This window comes from Pungitius pungitius, chromosome 10 (genome assembly GCF_949316345.1).
Source record: "Pungitius pungitius chromosome 10, fPunPun2.1, whole genome shotgun sequence".
NCBI classification, from domain to species: domain Eukaryota; kingdom Metazoa; phylum Chordata; class Actinopteri; order Perciformes; family Gasterosteidae; genus Pungitius; species Pungitius pungitius.
The window spans coordinates 18,228,570-18,246,372 of NC_084909.1; the positions used below are offsets into that span (position 1 = coordinate 18,228,570).

Below are 17,803 nucleotides of genomic sequence, written 5' to 3' on the forward strand. Positions count from 1 at the left end.
TCGCGTTAACATCTATGTGGTTACCAGGGGAACGAGAGCCTGAAGTAGAGCTTGAGTGCTTTGCGTTCGCTCACCCAAATGAGCGCCGGACAAACAGCGTTACTTTTGTAATTCTGGTCAATAGATAGGTGTGCGGCAGCTCGATGAAGGAAGTCATGTAACGTCACATCAGTGCATTTGGTCTTAAATTACGTGCCTTCACTCCCAGGTCGGTAACTCACCTCAATAATAACTGCTAACGTTAGCTTACTAGAGCCATCGTAGCTAACAAGTGTTGTTGCTAATAGAGTGGTCTCATGTCCACATTAACTGTGTGAGCCCTCGCTTCTCGTTTTTAACGTTAAGTACCGCTAGCCGTGTGTGTGCTGGCGTTTAACAGTCGCATTTCCTAAAAAGGAGTTTTAAAACATAGCTCACGTTAGCGAGTTCAATGTGTGTGTGTGTGTGTGTGTACGTTTACTTTTGCCTGTGGGCTCGCGCATTGACGCTTCGCGCTAAAATTCAATAACGTCACTGAGTGTTGTGGTGTGTAAGTAACGTTACTCGCAGCGAGGACGGCTCACGGCGTGCGTTTGCAGGTCATGTGATGTTTCTGTCATTGCATCGGTAATAACGTAGTCATCTCATCGGATGCACAGTGTGCCTCAGAATTGAAACCAGCTGTGATGTTGAGGTTACTTTTATGTGTCCGCACAGGTAGCGTTCGGTCTGTCGGAGCCACTCGGGGACGTCCTGCAAAATGCCGTCACCACAAGTCCTCCAGCCTGTCCTGAAGATGAAAGTGGACGAGCTGTTCCTCAACTGGTTGAGTGACACTACAACCCAGTCCCTGCTCAAAGATTATCTTGACATTATCAAAAGCGGACAGCACGTCGACTTGTCCGATCGGGATGCCCAGGACAAAAGGTCACTGACCTTCAACGAGAACAACAATGTGGCTTCCCAGAAGAACCTGGCGGAGAAGAAGCCCCTTCCCCTCAGTACTCCTTCCAGCCCCCCATCTGCCAGCACACTACCCTCGGGCAGTAGCTGCAATACCAGAGTGAGCGGACCCAATGCCAGGGTACTACGGAGGTCTGTCAGCACAAAAAAGGCAAGTTCTCCCCGAAAACTGTAAATTAAGGCAGTTGTTCAAATAGTTTTCTTATAATGTAGCCCATTGGTCTAATTCAAACACGCGTTTGAAACAGAAAGTGTTTAAACAGTATTGAGAGGTTCTAAAGAGATCATGTATGGCTTTCATGTAAGGCTGTTCTCAATGACATCATAAACAAGGCGAGTCCTGCACTATCAGTCTGCCTCCTAGAGCCACCTGAGGTACCTGGAACTTAAGGGTGTGGATCAAATCCTCGTCTGAGTAAGTTTGTTGGTTTTGGAACCGGTATTAGCAGTAAATGCTGAGGCGCAGGTGGAGACAGAGAATATAGGACTGTTGTGCAATGTACAATGAATAAAATCAAATCTATCTTCATAGCCTTGTTTCAAATGGCAATTGTTGGGCTGCAACAAAGAACTTCAGGATTTGTTATGTTTTAATTAAAAAAAATAGAAGTTGTCATGCTGAGATTTCCTGAGCTTTCACAATACACGGTCCAGTACTGTCTGTGCTTCTGCTCAAGAATCAAGAACAAAGCAATCCATCAGGTTATATGCCTCTTCCATCATACGGGCATAGCCGCCTCTAATTTGGTTAAAACATACTGGTGTCTGATTTATTATGAGTCTATTAAACAGGGCTACGCAGCTGGCTCTGAGTTGGTTAAAAGTTGTTGCAAAGGCGTCTTCCAAGCCAACGGCCCTTCACGTCATCGCTGCGTCCTCTTCTCTTAACGTATGCAGTTTTAAGCATACTTAGTGAAACATAACATTTATATCTATATTATATATGCGCACGGTTGCTCAAAAACCCAGCTGGTAGGCTTTTTTAACACAAGATGTTTTAGTAGGAGAAGTATCGTTCTAAATAAACAATAGCTGCTTCTGTTTCACTGCCGCGGTGTTGTGCATGCTGACACACCCGCGCGGCTTACTGGTATTTAAATAAAATGTAGCCAGTGTTATTGTTTAAACGAGTCCTTTCCTCTATTGTGACAGGTCAAAATAGAATGACGGAGGGCTAAATGTAACTAGCAGTAAAGGTTATGCATTCATGGGTTTGCAAAGTGCTTTATTGCCAAAAGTTGCAGCTCATCCGACAAAGCATGAATATCCAACTGTAAATGTAATGAGTCTCTGAGTTTGTGTTGGATCTTTATTTCCAGGTGATTACAGCGTCCTTTTTGCTGGTTGCGACGACAATTGCTGCAGCGTCTTTCTTTCCCCCTCAGACCCCCTCAAAGTTGGAAATATTTTAAATCCTACACTTGGGGGCTTTAATCAGTTTATTATATCCATCCTGCCCGTTTACAGATTTCGATTTCAGGCTTTTCAAAGTTGGCTCTAATGTATCCTCTGGGGTCTCTATTTTTCAAGGCTTGCCACAAGGGGCTGCTGAGTAGCCAACAAGATCAAAGGCACCGAGGGGCCGTCCACCCTGCACTATCACGGTGGAGCCTCCATGTCTGAAGGCATATGCAGTTATTATCAGGCAAATACTTTCCAAATGTCCAGGCCTCGCCTGCGAATTATTGTGGTATGAGAGTAGTGTCTGAACCGAGCCCATCACTGCCACTCCGGGTGCTCTCTTCGGTCTGTGTGTGGTGGATCTTATTATGTAAATGTTGTTTTTTCTTCGGGCGGCTTTGATTATAGAGGATTTGAATTTCCACAAAGCAGTTTGGAAGGGAAAATATAGTTGTAAGTCCCTCAGAGACTTGCCTTTGACATGGCGTTGACATGCTAAAGACGCGCACGAGGAGGCGTTCAAGTGGCCACTGGTGAGACATTGCATTCTCTGACTGGAACACCATGATTGGAGAGGGGCAATTGTGTTTTCAAGATGATCATCTTCTTTTACATTGTGTATAGAAGATAACGCTGTGATAAGATAATCTTCTGTATACCCAGGAAAGTCAACGATGCTTGACTTTGCATTCTTTCAGACACAATTTTGTGAGTGGTTTATCAGCCCTGAATCTGTAGCAGGAGCTTTTCCTCTGGTCTGGTATACCTTGAGCCCTCATGGTGTAACACTGCGAGGTTTTACACCTGGATTTGACCTTTTTAATTTCCACATCCAAGCCTGTACACCCCCCCCGCACACACACTCTGTGACGTGGGTTGTGGCATGTGGCCTCACCGTGTAACTCAATGTTAAAGGGATTGTGACGTTGTATAAAGTAATGCTTCTATTTAAGACTACGAAATGAATTCCCGGATACAGATTCATTCTTCAAAGGATTACGCAAAAATTCTACTTATGTCACGCCGACGCAGCCTGGAACAGCTGTTCTGACTTTGACATCAGACACCGATATAGATAGCCTCGGTTCCCTTGTGTTGGCATTAGACACCCAGAGCTGTGCCAGCGAGATGAGGCGTGGCAGCACATTCATTCCCTCTGTAATTTTCTCTGAAACTTCTTCTATTAGATACTGCTCATTGTGGGAATACGTGGTGATGGAGTTGTCATTTGCACTATGTACAGTAAATAGCAGCTTCCCTATTGAGGCCTGGCTCTTGGTTCTGCTGTGTAGCTCAACACCTGAAGTCTCCTCCGAGCAAAAGGTCACACACACAAACACACACACACACACAATAGTTTGAGCAATGTAGATTACTTTAAATAAGTTGACTTTGTGTTTCCTCGGCGTCCGCATTTAGGGTCACAGGTTGTTTCACAAGAAGTATTTTTATAACGCACTCGGTCTGGCTCAGCAACATCGAAGCTATTTGAAGCAACGCTCTGGGGTCACGTTATCAGTTGCCTGCGCTGTCAGAGGGAACCAGGTGTTAAAAATGTTTCCCGCAAGTCCTTTTATTTTGGAGTCTCTGTAATTTATCGGTTTAAAGTGTGTGGCTAGAATGTTTTGGGCCTCGGCTCTGAATGTCAGATGGAAAAAAAAGAAACATGAGCAGGCTGGTATCTACCTGTGCATTTTACCAATACTTGTAGAGCACAAAGGCCCCTCGTACACTATTCCAGTTTGTTTGTTGTTGTTTAACATTCTGAAACATTTACTTTATTCATAAACTCATATTCGAATAGGCTTAGTATCTACTTCAAACACAGTTATCTTAGCGCTCACATGGCCCCACTCTGACTGTAGTTTCTTTAAGCTCTCTCCGTGTTTACACTGTATTTACTGTTATGATGTTGTTAAGTATCGTCACTCCTTCTCTTAGTCCAAATGGACCACATAAATAAATCCTCCAACGGCCCGAGTCATCGAGAGGCGGCTCATCTGCTCACATTGTGCTGTGCTATCCAGAGCCCGCCGTGTTCTGGGCCACCCGCGGCCTATTTGCGGCCCTGCGTGTACACGTGTCCCAAATCCCGGTCTCAGGTTGTGCTGGCGTGGGACGGTTTCCTCCGGGTGGATGCGCTGTGCTACGCGATGCAGATCCTGAAGCCAGATGGACAGTGTTAGTGGGACGTTGCGTTTGCTCGTATTGATAGTTTGGGAAAGCCCCCCCGGGGGAGTTTTAATCACTTTTTGTAAGGTCACGTGTTCTGTAATAGGAGGACACAACTGAACAAATGTTTCTGCAGAAATCTGAACAGCAGGTTTACAGGTCCGGCGTCCCAAGGTCGCTCTGCGTTGTCGTGTTCTCCTCACAGCAACCCATCAGACTGTGGACATAATGCTTCAGCAGTCTGATGGGTAGCTGGTTACTTCAGAGTCATGTTGTTTGGGCGGAAGATCTGGTTAGTCAGTGTTTCCCTTACCATTGAACAAGGGGGGCGCCCCGCCCCCCCAAGACAGTACAGCGACATGTAAACAAACACATTGTTATCCTTGCTGTGTTGTGAACCCTCTGTTTGTGAAACAGATTTATGTTTATGTACGGACGGACGGAGCTTTATTCCATGTGAGTGTTACAGTTGGACCCTTCCTGTTCCATGTTTGGTGTGAAGTGATGAGCATGAACAAAAGGCGGCATCCTTCCGACAGCATATCAAGCACGTGCAGAGTCCTGTGTGGACGACAACAGGAGCCGTGGCACAAAAAAACAGTGGAAAACTGTCGACTTTGTGAACCTCTCATCTAAAAATAATATGGGCGTTCTTTCACTTTCCCTCTGTGTGAAACTACAATAACATAAAGCAAAACAAGGGTGTATTGACACAGTCTGCTGGTGTGGACATCTCTGTACCATGTCTGTGCAATCAACTCGTACATCAGCACGCTGGTGCTGAGAATGCGACCCCAGAGCTGTTAGATCCAGCGTATCCGTGGAGAATTGGTGTAATTGCCGTCACTCCGGGACACTAGCGACCGGAAGCGGATGTTTGTTTGACGACTAAAGATGCTTCTTTTGGTTTTCACGTTCAGTTTCTTGAGTTGCCCAAATAGTCCCTACTGGTGCTTTTAATAGGCCCAGACTAGGTCATCATTCTTTGAGTTTGACATACGTGTTTTGTGTGTGTGTGTGTGTGTGTGTGTCTGCCCTCCCTCCCCCATATTTTGCCCATCAACTATAATAAGACGTGGAATGGCTGGCAGCTCAGGCTGGCAAATGGAAGGCAAAACAAAGACAGCCATAAAATAAGATGTAAAATAGTTGTATAAAGTCGACCTATTTGACCTCTTGTTATCTATTATGCAGTCATACGGTGGATGTGTATTCTTTTGGAAGAAACCTTTATTAAGTGTATTTTGTCTGCCTGTTGTTCTTGTGATTCACACTTGGTGACAGATGTAGGCAGAATTAGCGTGTGGCTGAAATGATATTCCATCAGGGGTCTGTCTCTAGTGTGTAGGGAGGGTGGAGGGGGGCTCCAGTCCGTAGGCCTTATACCACAAGCAGAGTATTTGTCCGTGTGGGAGCTTTTCACAAAAAAATGCCGGTGAACACGAGTGGCATGTTGTCGCGGCGCTGAGGTGCATCCCTCCTTTGGCCCCCGAGGCGGCTGCGAGCCGCAACAACAGGTCTGTCTCTTTGCATAACCTTCCACGAGCGCAGAGGAATGCAAACTGGAAAGGGCAGATCCACTGCACTCACCCCTCCCAGCCCACACCAACACCAAGTGACTCCCACACACAAACACCCTGCCGCCTCGTATCTCCCCACCAGCTGTGAGGCAAGGGCTCCCTGACCCTGTGCGTGTGTGTGTGTGTGCACGTACGTGCCTGTTCTGTAGGGACTGGGATCGAGCAACAGCAGCGGCGGGCAGATCTGGAATGGGAGGGAGAGAGTCACAGTAGCAGCTGCTCCCCTCGCATTAAGAGGCTCCTTCTCTTGACAGAGGACAACCACAGGGACACCGAGGACTCGCACTACTGCCGATGCCTCTCTGCTCACAGCGTTCCCTGTCACCCATTTGATTTGGGCAGTCCAGAGGACACCGGCGCATTGAGGGTGGTGTTTTGCGTGTGTACATGTCTTCCCCGTGCTGTCCGAAGCGAGGATGAGGATGAGGGAGCTGTCTTTGCGTCAGGACCCGGACCTGAGGAAGGAGTTGGCCCTGCTGTCCCGCGGCTGTGACTTTGTTCTGCCCTCTCGGTTCAAGAAGAGGCTCAGAGCCTTCCAGCAAGGACAGGCAGGTGTTGAGCGTTGACTGCCACAGGCTTCTCTGGTCTGCTGGCAGCTCCAATAATGTGGACTGGTATTTGTGGGCTCCATGTGTTGAGTGTTCAGCTTGCATTGGTACAAATGTGCTGTGTTAAAGGCCAATTTGAATGACATTAATTCTACTTATTCCATCCTTATAAAGTGGTACTACAGGGGTTGTAGGAGCAAGCTGCACATCCTGACAGACAAATGAGTTGCATCACTTTCCCAAGGCGGCTTTCGTCAATTAGCTTACACACATTGCCAAGCCATGAGCGGGCAAAATGTCACAGGGCTTAGCGGCTGTGCTCTGCTAGCGGTTAGCATGGAGCGGACAGTGCCGGGGCAGAGCAACAGGAGACGTGTATGTCCTTTTATAGCCATGGCTTACACCATCACACAGCACAGAGGACAGAGGAGGATCTGCAGAGCTCGCTGTCTCTCAGGTTGTAGTGAGCAGATTACCAGAGGCAGAGCACAGCCTTTCAGTCAGTGTCGACACTTCCACTTGTAGAAAATGGAGAAGCCTAGATTTGGCCCCTTTATGCTCTCCGTTTATAATTTCAAGGATTTCACCACACTTTAAATGTTGGCTTTGTCAAATCTAGCAAGATTGGAAAAGCATTGTTAAAATGCGTTAGACCAAAAAGTAACAATATGGTGTTTTGTGGTCTCTTAGCCTGTGTGGGGTGTCCATATGGATCCACCCCGCAGCTCAGTCATGTGAATAGTCTTTGGGTATGTGGTGACGACTGAGAGGGAAACATCTGCTCAAACTGTTTGTGATAAACGGCGAACATTTTGAAGTCCGGCTTATTGAGTGTGTGGCTTCACTATCTCGTGTCTTCTCCAGCAATGTCATCAGCAAGGGGACCAGTTATCAGTGAACACGATCTCCTCCCAGTGTCCGCTTAGCTCCGGCGGGGGTTTAGGAACGCAATGTATCCTTGCGTCAAGGCATGGAACACCATGTTGATTATAACCTTGTTATTAGTCTTAAACAGATAATCCGTGTTGAGCCACCAAAGCAGAGCTTGTACAAAGCTATTATTTTGGGCCCAAGTAATGACTCACACAAAAAATACGCTAAACTCGTTCTCCACCACCCACCCCCCCCCCCCCGGATCTATTTCCACAGCTGTGTCTGCTATTTACCTGCAATCAGGTGCTCTTTTCAAACATTCATGCTTTATGATGCCGCCATCGTCTAAGCCTTTAGCCTTTTAACGTGTAGGCCTTTGCATAGCAGACGAGACAAAGGTTGAACGAATACCACATGCCAATACCAATGTCAGTATTTGTTGGGGTGTGTCTGTTCTGAGTTAACTGGAATACTTGAGTCATCAGCAATGTTATCCATGGTGTCAACATGTCTGCTGGGACTTTAATTGACCAAAGCATTACAAAAATGTTGCGCTTATTAATGAACCTGTCAGTATTTATAGAACATATCGTTTCCAAACGTATTAACACGGGCCGCTACACGAGCATTTAAATGAAACCTTAACTGACAATTGTAAATATTGGTCTGGTAAACACAGCATGCGGTTAGAGACCAACGTGTACCTAATGTTATTGCTATTGATCTCCAGTAATGACGGACAACCAATACTCAATATTTATGTTCTATGCTATTTACTACTACTGTAAGATTGTGTTTTTTCTATTGAACCAATTATGTCCTGACACTTGTACATCATTCGATAAACAATACCATGTTAAGCAACAGACTAAAATGGCTTATTATTGTCCCTTTACCCGGATTAATTTGTCTCATTCAGACTGACAATCTCTTAAAGGGGAAATTATATTAGAGGGTTACATAAAAATGGATAATAAGGATAGCTACTGGCGTTGATTGTGGTGGTCGTGCCATCAATGTAGAGTTTGTGTCCAGGCCTGCCCGCGCACACGCTGGAATGCTTGAGCCTCTGCTAGCGCCAGCGGCTAACTGTGTATTTCTGTGTTTTTTGTCTCAGGCCCAGGTGAGGACGCAGGAGCCCGTCACCACAGCGCTGAGTGAAAGCATTCCAAAGTTCTACTTCCCGCAGGGCCGGCCCCAAGCCAACGTCAACGTCGACAGCCTCATTTCCAAAATTGAGAAAATATTTTCCCAATTCCCAAATGAAAGGGCCACCATTGAGGACATGGGGAAGGTCGCCAAGGTGAGACTCATTTGGAGCGTAGGGGTGCAGCTGCCACCCGGCAAATTATTTTCATCGGCAGAATTTTCACTCCCACATCCAACCGATGTTTGCTGGTACTGAACCTCTTCGGAAAACCTGATCTCCCCGAGGAATGTGATCGACGGCTTTAGGGGAACACGAGCGAAGGGAGAAATGACAGCTGGATTTCCTCTGGGGCTTTATGTGATGCAATGATGCTCGTCAAAACAAACCACGGCACTGTGGAGGGTTTTTCCGCGTTAAAGCTCTTATAGACCCTGAGAGCGCCCTCCTTCGACTTCTTTTCTCCTCATCCACACCGCACTCTTCACCCAACTCTTCTGCTTTCTTGTCTCCACAGGCCTGTGAGTGTCCGCTCTACTGGAAAATGCCATTGTTCTGCTTGGCTGGAGGCGACAGGACCGGCTTCGTGTCCGTTCACAAGTTTGTGGCTATGTGGAGAAAGTAAGACAACGGCTCTTGTTATTCGCTCGTACAAGCGGCTCACACAATCCCCTTTGAGCGCCGCTTGATCGGGACATTGTTCTTCTGACTCGCAGTCAGAAATCACAAAGCCCTCACAAATGCTCCCAAGGCTTACAGTACTCCAGTATCTATGTGTGTCAAATTGGAAGGAGCGCTCGTAGCTGGGGGCCCGAGTGGCGTTGAATGCAAGAGGCATGCTCTTGTATTAATGCTCCTACCTCGAGAGAAGCGGATAGAGCTGGCCTTTTGCTTTGAGCTCGTGGCTGCGCCATTCTTAGACGAGAGGCCACAGCAGAGATTCCTAATTTCTGAATCTATTATACCTGCACTTGCCCTCATGAGGGGAGTCATTTCAAACGTATTTTCATGACAGCAGGATAAAGAATAATAGAGCGAACATGAGAGCAGAAAGAGGGAGTAACCATCTGTTCTCTCTTTTCTCCCCCAGAACTCTGCAGACCTGTCACGATGACGCTTCGAAATTCGTGCACCTCCTGGCCAAGCCTGGATGTAAATACCTGGAACAAGACGACCTTATTCCATTCCTGCAGGTACTGGCTGCAGCACACCCAGGGAGAGGGCGGGACTTGGCAGTGCGGGCACGGCAGAATTGCGTTGGCCCGGGTAGTGCAAACTGGAATTAATTCGAAGACCGCCCTGCTCGACGCGCTGCTTTTTCATGTGGTGCAGGACCAATTCCAGGATGTTACCGTAAGCCGGTAACAGAGTGGAGACATACATAGTCCATAGTCCATACTCCAACATAGGGGAGTATCCTCTGAGGAGGGGTTTTTTTCCATGGAGGGATGGAGATGTGAATGTGACACACACATTACAGCACACCGGCCCCACCCCCCACCTGACTCATTTTCATGCTGGCAGGAGCAGGCGTTTGCGCACCGCATAGATGCCTTTTGGCAGCCAGCGTTTAATTTGTATGGTTCCTGCTAGGCGAATGGCCTTTGACTGTTTTGATGAATGAAAGGCGGATTGCTGTAGAGTAGATCTGACTGTCCCCGCCTGTTTCCTGTGCCGTGTGATTTATGTGTTTCTCTATGATTTAATTTCTCACACTAAGAGTCAAGGAGGCACGGCAGCCGCCCCGAAATAAGGCCTTTTAATTTCATTGCCGCCTTTGTATTTGTGTCAACAATCCCCCGCCCCCCGTCCACCAAGCTGAGGGGGGGAGGGGGGGGGGGGGTGTTCATAGCAGGAATATAGCTCCAGTTCATTTGAAAAGCAGCACACCCCTGTGCCTGTTTGGCACGCAGAAGGAGAGATTGTTAAGAGCTGTCACCGGTGGAAGTCCCCTCTTCTGGCCGTCCCACCGCTCCGCTGTGGAATCGGGAACAGGCTTTTCAGCTCATCACAGAACCGGTCCACCAAGCGCTCTGTGCCTTCAAAGAAACATCCAAATGGGGCGGCCTCTGTCAACAAAGCCCACCGCCTTGCACAATTTATAAAGCATATGGCACGACCGAGTGACGCAGATAGACGCTGACATCTCTGAATGTCTGCGTAAGCATTCCTTTAAGTGGCTGCTCCGATTGTCATGGGTTCCAAAAACGGAGAACGCTGCATGTGCGTCGCCATTTGACTCGTCTCCGAAAGTGACTGCAGAATCCGTCTGAGCTTGTGTATTTGTTATGGTTGTAGGCACGGCGTGTCACGGCGTTGTCCTCTTGCATTTGCGTCTGCTTCTTCGAAGTGGTTTGGTATGGAAATGAAGGAGACATTGCCGTAGAGACCAAGTGAGCCGACTTTGCTTTATCTTTCCAGGATGTGGTGAACTCCCACGCAGGCCTGGCCTTCCTAAAGGAGGCGCCGGACTTCCACTCGCGATACATCACCACGGTACGCCGCCGTCACGCAGATAACTGCACATCACTACTGCAAAATGAACAGCGACACGTTACAGTGGCCCCGCATTCATGCCGACTGTTTCTACAGGTGATTCAGAGGATATTCTACAATGTGAACCGTTCATGGACTGGAAAGATAACGTGTTCTGAGCTCAGGAGAAGCAACTTTCTTCAGGTATGTAACGACGTCTTTCTCTGTCGGATGTTAAATAAAATATCAACCACATGTTCTCATAGAAATCTGATACTTGCAAAATGTGTGTTACTCTGTGTTCCCTTATAGGAGGAAAATGTATTCAGGTTGTCGACCCATTTTAATCACATTATCTATACCACCATGTTTGGAGGCAAAAACCATAATGTCTGAACAGCTCCTCGCGGCACCAGTAGCTGCAGTAGAGGAGCTCAAAAATGGACCAGGAAGCCGGCCTTTAAACTAGCCGAGCCATTTGGCAAATCAAGTGTGCAATAATCATAAACAATCACCTCTTTTTGTAGCGTTAACATTTTTATTTCATTTTTCCTCTCTCGCAGAATTTGGCATTGCTGGAGCAGGAACAAGATGTGAACCAGCTGACAGAGTTCTTCTCCTATGAACATTTCTACGTTATCTACTGCAAGTTCTGGGAGCTGGACACCGACCACGACCTCTACATAGACCAGAAGGACCTGGAACAGCACAACGACCAAGGTGCGCACAAAAATCTGCAGGATGCGTATGTGTGTACATCTTATAACAACAGACTCAAAGTTCAAACAATAAAGGAGCCCAGTCTGAAATCACATGAAAGGATAAAAAGCATTTGTAAATTTTACTGGGTCCTGTTTTTTCTTTTTCTCTTTTTTCTTTACTGCTAAGACCTGTCTTTGGCGCTTCGTCCCCACACACTCCACGCCACATGTTCTTGGTTGATGGCCTGTGAGTGAGAGAGGGGAAATGAGACATAAGATCAATAGGAGCGCAGCATTTATACACTGTCTGGATGACGCCACATCTGGAACAATTTCCACTACTATATGATCAAAATGATAACCGGTAGATTTATGGCATTGTCATGCTATAAAAAAAACAAACAGGAGAGCTTACACTAGCCGGTTTGGGGATTTATAGTCTGTGAGAATAGATTGTGAATAAGTTTTATGCTAACCGAGAGAGCTCTTCCAAAAGTCTGGATTCTGAGTTATATTTTTATAATGTTTTTTCCAGCCATCTCCAACAAGATGATTGAGAGACTATTCTCAGGAACTGTAACAAGGTAAGCAAAAACTCTAAGCTCTGCTTTCAATTTACAAAAGTACACATTTGCTATTTCTGTAGTAACCGCGAGGTTTGTTCCATTAGAGACAGGAAGGTGCACAAAGAGGGGCGGCTGAGTTACGCCGACTTTGTCTGGTTTCTCATTTCTGAGGAAGACAAGAAGACCGACACCAGGTTGGTGGACTTGCCCCCCCGATCGCATCTTCTGTTCCCTCAGAGCCGCCTACACTCACATGTTCCCTCTGCCCGCCTCCAGTATAGAGTACTGGTTCCGCTGCATGGACCTGGACGGGGACGGCGTGCTCAGCATGTACGAGCTGGAATACTTCTACGAGGATCAGTGCCAAAGGCTGGAGACCATGGCCATCGAGCCCCTTCCCTTCGAGGACTGCCTGTGCCAAATGCTTGACCTTGTCAAACCTGAGGTCGAAGGTCAGACCTGTTTTAACATTCACGCACTGGAAAGTCCTAACGGGTTCTGTTTTTATAAGACGGCGACAGACAGAAACGGTGCAGATGAGAGACGGACTGATGCCAGCTGCTGTTGTCATCCACACTGTCGGCAAATCCCCTCTGGCACGTAGCTTTATGCCCGTGCCATTTAGAACAGAGGTGCCCAGCCACCGGGCCGGTACTGGTCCGTAGGCCTCACAGTACCAGGACGCACCACAGAAAGAATATTTTTATTATTTTATTTTTGTCATTTGACTTTTTTTTTTTTCTTAAAAAAGGTTTTCATTTTGAAAATCGACCGGATTCTCTCCTAATTCCACGCGCTCGTCCCTTATTTCCCAAGCACCACCAAGCTTCTTTTTAATGCACCTTTAAAATTGACCACTCCTCGCCAGACACGGCAGTTTTTGGCCACCAGCGGACAGAGAGCGCTCAACCCCCCCCCCCCCGCCCTGGGCGCTTATTTCTTATTTCGACGTGTTTATCTGCCACACCTTTGAGAGCGGTCTGCAAAATATTGTCGGCCCGTGAGGCCAAAAGGGTTTGGGGACCCTTGATTTAGAAGACACTGGTCCACGGAGAGGGATCGCATGTGTGGTATCGATAGCCTCAGCAGCAATGTGACCCTGGGTCAACCTGCTGGAACGCTGTACTAGAGGAGCCGAGGAACATGAGATGCAACAACTTCTTGTTTCAGGCTGATGTTTCTCCGAAGAGAAATAAAAATGTTTCATTAAATGGGAAGTTCTCTGGTCTGCTGTACAGACACATGAGCTTCAACACTCGCTGTTGATGAAGCCGTAAAATGCTGGTCACACGGGTCTGGTGCCGTTCTTTCAAACGGACCGCAGAATGTGTTGAATGTCGTGGATTGCTAAACTCAATTCTCTCGATAGAAATGACCTGTTTCTAGTCTTTCAAACGTAAAAACTTGATTTTAAGATTCTGGGCATATTGGACATCTAGGTCTGTGAGAGCTGGCTGGGAGGTTCCAGATGTGATTGGGCTTGTGCTGCCTGTAGCCCCGAGTGTTTTCAGCAGCTGCATGAGTTGGTTAGGCTGGTTTCAAATCAGCTCCGTTCATCCTGATCTCACTCCCAGTTTCAGTCAGAGGGAATAGATTTATTTGGATCAGCATATCGCTAATTTTTTTCAACTCTGAAAATGTGCTGCTCGTCTCTTTTCACATCTTTATAAATAGAACATCTTTGTTTTTTTCAACCAAAATTATTTTAGAGATGTTGACAGAGCACGCTAACTTTTTTTTTCTTTTTTTTTACCATTTTAGGGACAAGATGTGCCACTTAATTGATACAAATGATTGACGGATAAATATATAATAAAAAGTAAAAATGTGTTAGCAGCCCTATTTAGACGAATTGTGGCCGAGCCATTCTGCAGTTTGATTAATAGAAAAAAGATTAACGGCTCCTGAGTAGTTCCATAACACACCTGTCCCTATTGCCTCCTGTCATCAGGTAAGATCACGCTGCGGGACCTCAAACGGTGCAAGTTGTCTCACGTCTTCTTCGACACCTTCTTCAACATCGAGAAGTACCTGGACCACGAGCAGAAGGACCCGTTCTCTATCATACGAGTAAGGTCGCCCCGTGTGGGAGAGCACCACGACTTGTTCTGCTGTCAAAGGGGGGTCACGTGACCCCTTGTGCTTTTACAGGAGCTGGAGACGGACGGACAGGAGGTGTCTGACTGGGAGAAATATGCCGCGGAGGAGTATGACATCCTGGTGGCTGAGGAGGCCGCCAACGATCAGTGCAACGACGCGTAAGTTTCCCACTTTGATGCCATCACAACGCTGTGTTCATTTATTATATTTCTTACAACTTGAATTTAAAAGACTCTTAATAGAGCGCTTCATGTACTTTGAACTTTGTCTACCAGCAGCCCAATTTCTTGTCCTTTAGTTTAGTTTTTTTTAATAGGTTTTCAGGCATTTCCCAAAATGTCATCCCCATCGTATAAGTATAAATATATTTAATCATTGCTGCTGGGGAAAGAAAAAAGTTTTACACAGTATGCAACACATCCTGCTCTCTTATTGGCTGTGATAATTATGTGAACACTTAGCTGATTATTTCTACACTTTTGCTGTCAGTAAGTTTGTTGCTGGAATAATTTGTCATAAGTAACACATTCCTTGCTTAGTTTATAAGCTATTGTAGTTACAGATATTAGCATAGTCATGAGTGCTGTATTACTAATATTGTGTGGTTATCAATTGCAAAGACATCAATAGATGGCGATAGTCATTTTGATACAACTGGCCCTTTCTGCAGCAGTGCGTTGTGCAGCCAGGCAGGGTTGAGTTAGCACAGGGCCCCGTGGAGGCAGGCCAGGCTGTTGACGGGTATGTTGTGTGGCAGTTTATAGGAGCGCCACCGACTCCTAAAGACGAGCTGCTAAACAGAGCAGGTAAGACACTGAGGGTACCAGCGGGGACAAAGTGTTCTCCTACTCCTTCTCTCCGGGTCCATTCCCAAACCCACTCCTAGCCTCTACTCTGGCCCCCCGCCAACCTGAGCCCATTCAGGCCCTTGTTTTGTCAGGCAGCACGCGTGGAAGCGGCTGCGTCTTAGAGCTGGGAGTCTGTTTTGCACTGCACGGTTTCTGGTTTTTATCTTTTTCCTCTTCTCAGAAAAGGAAAGATCTGCTCCTTGCACCGTCTCTGCCTTTGTGTGTTGCCCCTTTGTACTCTCCAGGCTACAGTCTCTATCAAGGAATAGTTTGACAAATTAGGAACCAAAACTCAGAAGAAAGAGATCGTCATCACTCTCAAACTTGTATTGATAAAAATACTGATGTCCCGGATTCCTGGTCGCCAAGCAACCAGCTGAGTTTTTGCTGTTGGCGTTGATTTTGTCAATCAGCCATCATTCGGTGCATCGTGTTACTTTTCGGTCAAAGTCGGTCCAGCTGTCCCCGGCCTTTGAGCTTAGCTAACCAGTTGAATATGCATTCATCCGGACGTCAAACTATTTCTTTAACGCGGTGTTGCTGCGGCACATCACACGTGACCGTGACACCGACACTTTCCTCCGTGTGTCCTCCGTTTAGGTTCGATAATCGCTTGAGCCCCTTGGGGCAGCACATCACCGCTGAGCTGGGTCCGACAAAGAGACACTTCTTTGCCATCCCCAGTCCACACTGCAACCTGGACCTGGATGAATACGAGTATGAAGATGACTTTGAGTGACGCTCTCCACCCGCCGTCCACCAAACATTTGGCGGAGGTGTTTTATTCTCACACGAGCAGGCGGTCGCTTCGTCCCCAAAACGTCAACGCTGACAAAGGTTTGTAAACCCTCTGTATCAATGCTCGGGGCGAGTTTTACTTCCGCTCCAACATCGGTACTGTGTAACCACATCCACACGCGCCTCATCACAGAGGAGCTCCCTGCATCGTTGGACAGGAACCAAAGTAGATTCCGCTTTTTGGACCGGGTGTCGTCTGAAGGCATTGGCTGATGTCACATTCCAGTGATGCCAACGGAAAAGGTTTCTACAGTCTGTCAGATTCATTCACGGTTATCTGTTGGAAGGAGAAGCGGCTGTAAGTGCCAAACAAGTCACCCATGAGCCTGCCCCCCCCCCTCACACACACACACACGGTATATTGTACAGGTCTGGATTTATTATGATAGATTTACTGTATGTGTGAGATGGGTTTCTTATTAAATTATTAGAGATGAATTTAAAAATAACTGTAAATATTTATTTGGTGCTTGCTGTGTTGTAAATGATTTGGGAAAATGTTTTATGACAAATTCGTTTTTTTCTATGTTATCAAGTACTTCCTTTGAATGTACTTTTGACAGAACAAAAGGAACCAATTTTAAAATGTTGTGCTTTTCTTTAAATTAATAATAAAGTCTTGGATGGATGAGAACGGGAAGGTGCAGTTTGATTTGTAAAAACGGGTTTCGTATGTTCACTGAAAACCACATGCAGTGAGAAATGTGTTACAGCTTGGTAATGTGTATTAGTTTGGATTCCTTGGTTTATTTATTTATTTAAATTATTTTACAGCAATATGAGTGGTTTTTGGAATACTTTAACTCAACCTTATTCTATAAGTAGCAATATTAAAGTGGCAGGCAGGACAATAAAGCAGAAATTCCAAATGAGAATTAGACAAATGTTGGATTTCAATGTGATCCAAAGGTTAAATTATGTAACACTTTGTATGGAAGTGAATATGGGGAAACACTTTATACATTCTGATTCACTTCAAATGAAACTAGTCTGTGAATAAAATATACTTGAGTGTGACATTATTGAATCAGTTTGATATTCTGTATACATCTTTGTTTACAAATCCCATGATCGCCATAGATTTCTACTAAAAATATCAAATCTGACAACACTGAACAGAAATATACAGCCTGCTCAAACGGGAGTCCCTGGTGGGTTGGGCACTATTTCCCACTGTGGATTAATACATATTTGGTGCTGTGGTCGGGAGTAGCAGCAGCTGGACAGCGAATAGATGCAAAGTGAACTACATGCTGATTCACACGTGTCGCCCCCACTGAGACATGCATGTGTTTTTAATACGTTGTGGCAAGGAAGAACAACGTGGGTCAGTGGTGCTGAGCTCAATTCTTGCTGCTTTTGGTCTTTTCGTGGGATCTGTTTACAACAAGAAATTTAAAGCATGTCGCAGACGCTTCTTTTAAAACCATCAACAATATTGTAGAAAAGGCAGACAGGAGATTGTCCTCCGGCCTCCAGTAGTTACAGCTCAACGTCCACTGTGTCCTCGCCGAGGACGGAGCCCTCAAAGTCCAACCGTCTCGCAGGAGGCTCGGCGCGGCCGGAGGAGGGATCCGCGTCCTTGTGGCTAAAGGGGTTGGAGGACGTATTAGCATGAGCCAGGTGGAGATTTGAACTGGTCTGTCAAATGA

General features: G+C 46.4%; 2 protein-coding genes across 7 annotated transcripts in view; one reads left to right on the forward strand and one right to left on the reverse strand.

The window, feature by feature from the left end:
* ppp2r3b (protein phosphatase 2, regulatory subunit B'', beta) lies at positions 1-16,480 on the forward strand. Of its 3 annotated transcripts, XM_037487795.2 has the most exons (15): positions 1-208; positions 697-1,093; positions 8,634-8,819; positions 9,181-9,284; positions 9,754-9,856; positions 11,085-11,159; positions 11,256-11,342; positions 11,702-11,858; positions 12,375-12,423; positions 12,510-12,599; positions 12,682-12,857; positions 14,357-14,475; positions 14,557-14,663; positions 15,263-15,311; positions 15,954-16,081. In XM_037487795.2, exons 2-14 carry the CDS (start codon positions 740-742, stop codon positions 15,267-15,269), a joined length of 1,614 nt encoding a protein of 537 aa, XP_037343692.2. In that variant the 5' UTR covers positions 1-208; positions 697-739; the 3' UTR covers positions 15,270-15,311; positions 15,954-16,081. The 3 variants fall into 3 exon arrangements, with proteins under 3 accessions (XP_037343692.2, XP_037343690.1, XP_037343693.1); XM_037487793.2 differs by lacking the exon at positions 15,263-15,311 and having other exon boundaries at positions 15,954-16,480; XM_037487796.2 differs by lacking the exons at positions 1-208; positions 697-1,093; positions 15,263-15,311 and adding an exon at positions 6,191-6,643 and having other exon boundaries at positions 15,954-16,480.
* Positions 16,290-17,803, reverse strand: part of si:ch211-269e2.1 (cohesin subunit SA-2) — a 13,828-nt gene continuing 12,314 nt past the window's right edge. For 3 of the 4 annotated variants that reach the window (XM_037487791.2, XM_037487788.2, XM_037487792.2), the window contains one exon: positions 16,870-17,739. In XM_037487791.2, the coding sequence (XP_037343688.2) occupies positions 17,634-17,739 (106 nt within the window). In that variant the 3' untranslated portion in view covers positions 16,870-17,633. Of the gene's footprint in view, positions 16,429-16,869; positions 17,740-17,803 lie in introns of those variants that run through there. The other variant, XM_037487789.2, reaches the window with a different exon arrangement.